Here is a 4,838-nt window from a genome sequence, read left to right on the forward strand (position 1 = left end):
GAAAGGAAACCCAAAAACGGTAAAAGCAGCAGCCAGAGCCAGCCCAAAGCCTCCGCTTCGCCGAGGAGAAGGTTCCTTTGTCATCCCCACCGGCACGGGTGACAAACTCCTCAGGGAGTGGTGGGGAGAACATGAAGATGGGAGGGCAGAGGGAAGGAACGAGCCAAGCCTAGCAGGTATTCTGGACAGCCGAGCATCTAGAGGGGCGTTTGGAAAACCCGTGGTTTATTTTGTTCAGAGAACTGCCGTCTGGGCTGCGGGAAGGCAGGAGAGAGGAAGAAACGGAGTCTGAGCAATCAATCTTACGCTCTGAACACACACGCACAAAGAGTGAAGGGGAGGGAAGTCCTTTACAAGCACGAGCGCTGCTGGCTAGGAGTCTGACTTTGGGAAGAGCATCCCATTTGGGAAAAGCATCCAAAGGTTGAAGGGAGAAAAATCCCCAAAGCCTAAACCCCAACCACTACGCAGTCCTCTGGCTGCAACGGCGTTGGAGAGGATCAATTCCAAGAAATTATGTAGCTACAAGAAGTATCTGGCCCTACACAGGAAAGGGTGAATCAGAGCTGCTTTTTAGTGCCGTTTGACATCCGTTATACATTCTAGTTCTCATATACACAGATGGATGTCTTTAAAAATTGACAATTTACACTTCGAAAAAGTTTTACAGTGAAGTTCTCTCAGCAAAGATCAGTCCACACAAGGAGGAGCTAGTCTTTCAGAAACAAAAAGGCACTTGGCCTTTTGAGAAGAAGTCCTCAAGGGAGCTCCTGTGCAGGCATTGACACGATCTCCTGCCCGCCGCCTTCAGTAGGTGTGCAAAGCCTGGCGCGTGCCCGCGTCGCACCGTGCGGCTGCGGCCCGCCCCAGCGTCACAGTGTGGTGGAAGGAAGTTTCTTCACCCGCCTCTGTGCCAGGATGGAGGATTCGATGGGCTTCAGCTGGGGGCTTGGCTTGGAGCTGTTCAGCGCAGAGTATGTGGCAGCCATGGCCCCCTTGGAGAAAAGGCACGAGAGAAGGCATTTAGATGAAGAAGAGGTGTCTCAGGCTCGCGGCTTTACAAGATGAGGGACCAGACCCGCACGCAAAGCCAGGAGCGTCTTTCTTTTTTCTTTAAATCTCCCTCCTGTACTGATGCTGCTGAAGAACCTCCCTAGGTTTTCCCAGCTGGTCTGGTATTGCCTCCTGGCCCCCTCCTCATCCATCCTGCTTTGCCCACACCACCATCACCCCACCCGGCCGCTGCTTTCCAGAGAGCCCGAGGTACTTGAGGAACCAGCTGAAGGCCCAGCCCAGGCTTTGTACCTTTACAAGCTGAACGTCCTGGTGATTCAGCTGGCTCTGGGGTAAGCTGTCCTTCTGGGTTATCCACGGATGCTGCAGGACCTGCTTGGCTGTCAGGCGCTGGTGAGGATCTACGTGAAGCATCTTTGACACCAGATCCTAAGGGCACCATTTGGAAAGTTAGACTTTAGAAGATTTCGTACTTTAAATGCAAAAATACCACCTGTCTGCCCCCCAATTAGGATTTAACTTCAGAGGCCCAGTTTAAAGTCCCCAGACATCAATCTCCTTTTGTACAAAATACGTTTTGGGAAGGTCTGGGAGGTATACCACAGCAGCAAACACCGCATGGGTCAAGCATGAGGTTGGTGTTTCACACAAATATCCACAGCCAGAGCCAAAACAACGCGGGAAGAAGCACGCTGCTGAGCTGCTATGGGGGAGATATGTATGGGGTAGAAGCTACACGGCTGGTTTGATCCTCTTTATTCTGCCCTCCCTGCCCATTCTGCTTTAAACTTGCCCCACAGCAACTGGCCGTGCTTGACCTCGACCCTTTAACGTAACGCAGACGAATTACCAAACCGTACCTTGGCCATGTCAGAAATAGTGTCCCAATTGCCTCCACTGACGGAGAACTTCCCCCCGCCTATCCGGGTCAGGATCTCTTCTGGAGTGTCACTGGGACCATTTGCAAAGGGAGTGCAGCTGAGGACAGAAGAGAGAGCATTTGATTTACTGCCCCGTGACCCAGCCAGGGAGCAGTGACCGACGAGGACAGCTCCAACTGCCACCACGGAGCATGTCTGAGAGCAAGGTGGTCACAGCCCCAACTGCCGCCTTCCAGCGAGGCCGAGGCACTTACCCTGCGAGCATCGTATACAGGAGAACTCCCAGGCTCCAAATGTCGCATCCCTCATCGTAGCCTTGGCGTTTTAGTACCTGAATGGAACAAGCGAAGGAAAAAAAAAATGGGTTTGGTTCTTGTCGTTGAGCTCACTTGAGCTCGCGAAGAGCAACTTGACTCCTGCGTGCTGTCTATGTGAAGCTCCTACAGCCCTAATGACCAGCAAAGTCTCGGACTAAAGATCAAGATTCAAATCGGATTTGGGTTTCATGGAACAGAGGAGCCACCCAGGCACATCGAAACGACAAGCAAGAAGCCACGTTCCAGTGCAGTGACACCGCACGCATGCTCCGTTGCGTGTCCGCTCTTTGTCTTTCTTCCACACCAAGATAACTGAGTGGAAAATCATCCCACCTCTTTGAATAGTCACTTATCAGGAAGGGAAGCAGCCTAGAAAACCGCTGGGATTTCGAAGTCCCTCGTGAGGACAGTAGAGGTTGGAGGGCTGAACTGTAACCGTGCTTGAGATCCCCCGTTTGTTCATCGCTACAAGTGGTATTTCTGTCCCTACCTGTTCCAGGACAGAATATGCCGGAGCGGGCTGGAGTTCGGGACGGGGCAGACCTACCTGTGCCGAGTGAGAGCCCGGGCGAGGGGAGGGACGTGAGAGCTACACCAAAGGGTCTCAGGTCAGTAAGGCGCTTACCTCGGGTGCCACAAAGTTTGCCGTATAACAAGGAGTCATGAGAAGGCCATTCTCAGCCCTCAGCTGCTTGGCAAAGCCGAAGTCACAAATGCGAATGCTTTCGGGGTTTCCTGACTCATCCACGTAGAGAATATTGCTGGGTTTCAGGTCCCTGTGAACCACCTGTGCAGCAAAAAAGGGCCGTTCTCATACCCCAGGAGGACAAAGGTCTGCAGATGTATCAGGACACTCAAGCCCTGCTCTGGCCCCACATCTGGCTTGCCAAGACAGCAATGCCAGCAAGAAACAATAGTCCGGACAGGCACAGTTACTCCTCAGAGGAGAGGGAGCGTAGCGCTGCGCCAGCTTCCCAGGAAAACAGACGTAGCCGTACTCACCCCTTGGGAATGCAGATACTCCACCGTTTTACAGATCGTGTGCAGCACCGAGCTGGCTTCCCTCTCTGAGAAAAATTTCTGTCGGAGGATTTTATCCAGCAGCTCCCCTCCCCTCATCAGCTCCGTCACCAGGTACACGTACTTCCCGTCATCGTACACCTACCAAAGCAAACAGGGAGGAGGTTAACCCAAAACTGCTTCCAGAGCTTCCCTTTTGCACTTCTGCGCCCAAGCAGCAGACAGAAATTAGCAACGCAGAGGTGGGTCTGGGGCTGCTTCCCCAGCCCAGGGCGATACGCCGAGCAGCGCCGCTGCCCGTGCTGCCCCGCGTCCGGCCCCGCTGTAGCCCAGTCCGCACCTCCTAAACCAAAATACAGCAGAAGTCATTCGAGTCACACTCACATCTTTCAAGGTGATGATGTTTGGATGCTGCCCGTATCGCAGGAGGATTTCTATTTCCTCAGAAGGGTCTCGCTTGCTCTTGTCAATAACCTGCAAGAGGATGGATAGGGATTAGCCACAAGGGAGGGGGAAAGGGGCCAGGACAGAGCAAACAAGCCGAACGTTTGGAGCCCTGCAGAGATCCTGTACCATACCTGTCCCCTGTCCCCTGCCCTCTTTAGCAATAAGCTCTCGAAATCCCCTAGTTGCTTCATCAGCTCTGTGTCCCCCAACCCCAAAGTTTTATGGCTGGCTTATTTGTTAGGCGCTGCCGTGGCCAGAGCACGCTTTGCAAAGGAAGGTGAGACGCTGTCCTTCCCCTGGTGGGGGAGAACACTGCTTCCCCGCCGTGCCTAGGTACGAAAGCTTGTGCAGTTACACGCACGGCAGCACGGAAATTGGCCGTTGGGGCCCGACGCAAGCAGGGAAAGCGATTGCATTCCTGGATGTTATTGTGGTCATCATGGGGATGAAAAGAAATCTAACAGGCGAGTTCGGTTCAGATGGTAAATCTCAGACCTTGACTGCGTATTCCATGTTGGTTGCTTTATGAATGCAGCGTTTGCACACCGAGTAGGAGCCGACGCCGATTGCCTCCTTCACCACGTAGCCGTCGTTGAACTGGACGTTCTTGCCGTGCAGCTGCTGCAAGAGGAGAACGGGGAGCTGGTGAGCTGGGGGGGTCCGGGGAAGGGTGTGTGCAACGCGATGAGTTAACTGCAACACAGAGCGAGCTGACAGACTGCCGTCTGCTGCATCCCACAGCTTCCCCTCCCGGCTGGGGAGAGGGAGGAGAAGAGAACAAGGCAGATATAGGTCAGCGGGCTGGCACCATCTGCGTCTAGCAAGGCGCATTTTGGTGGCACCCATCCACTCACGGGCTTTTGCACAGGGCTCCCGCTAGCACGGGGCCACCCAGGGAGAGGAAAGCGACCAGACTCGCCTTGCCCTGATGACCTTTGCACGTGACAGTCAGTGGAAATGAAAGAACAACAGGATGCAAGGATTCAAACCAGAATGACACTGCCTCAGGCTTCCCGTCAGCTCTGCTCCACGCCGTTCGGAGGTCCCGCAGACCCCCCCTGGAGTATTACCGCAGCTTCGAACAGTCGCTCCTCGGTCCCCACTTCTTACCTGTACCACCGAATGCAGAGGCGGCTGGGCTGGTTTCACCTTGCCGTCC

General features: G+C 54.1%; 1 protein-coding gene across 1 annotated transcript in view; it reads right to left on the reverse strand.

Moving 5' to 3' along the window:
• Window positions 1–861: 861 nt before the first annotated feature.
• RPS6KA1 (ribosomal protein S6 kinase, 90kDa, polypeptide 1) overlaps window positions 862–4,838 on the reverse strand; it is a 13,666-nt gene continuing 9,689 nt past the window's right edge. The window contains exons 14-21 of the mRNA XM_010289569.1: window positions 4,175–4,388; window positions 3,617–3,706; window positions 3,215–3,373; window positions 2,838–2,999; window positions 2,150–2,226; window positions 1,875–1,992; window positions 1,306–1,443; window positions 862–995 (exon numbers count right to left, since the gene is read on the reverse strand). Of these exons, the coding sequence (XP_010287871.1) occupies window positions 873–995; window positions 1,306–1,443; window positions 1,875–1,992; window positions 2,150–2,226; window positions 2,838–2,999; window positions 3,215–3,373; window positions 3,617–3,706; window positions 4,175–4,388 (1,081 nt within the window). The 3' untranslated portion in view covers window positions 862–872. The remainder of the gene's footprint in view (window positions 996–1,305; window positions 1,444–1,874; window positions 1,993–2,149; window positions 2,227–2,837; window positions 3,000–3,214; window positions 3,374–3,616; window positions 3,707–4,174; window positions 4,389–4,838) is intronic.

The sequence above is a fragment of the Phaethon lepturus genome, unplaced genomic scaffold, assembly GCF_000687285.1.
Source record: "Phaethon lepturus isolate BGI_N335 unplaced genomic scaffold, ASM68728v1 scaffold20816, whole genome shotgun sequence".
Lineage (NCBI taxonomy): Eukaryota > Metazoa > Chordata > Aves > Phaethontiformes > Phaethontidae > Phaethon > Phaethon lepturus.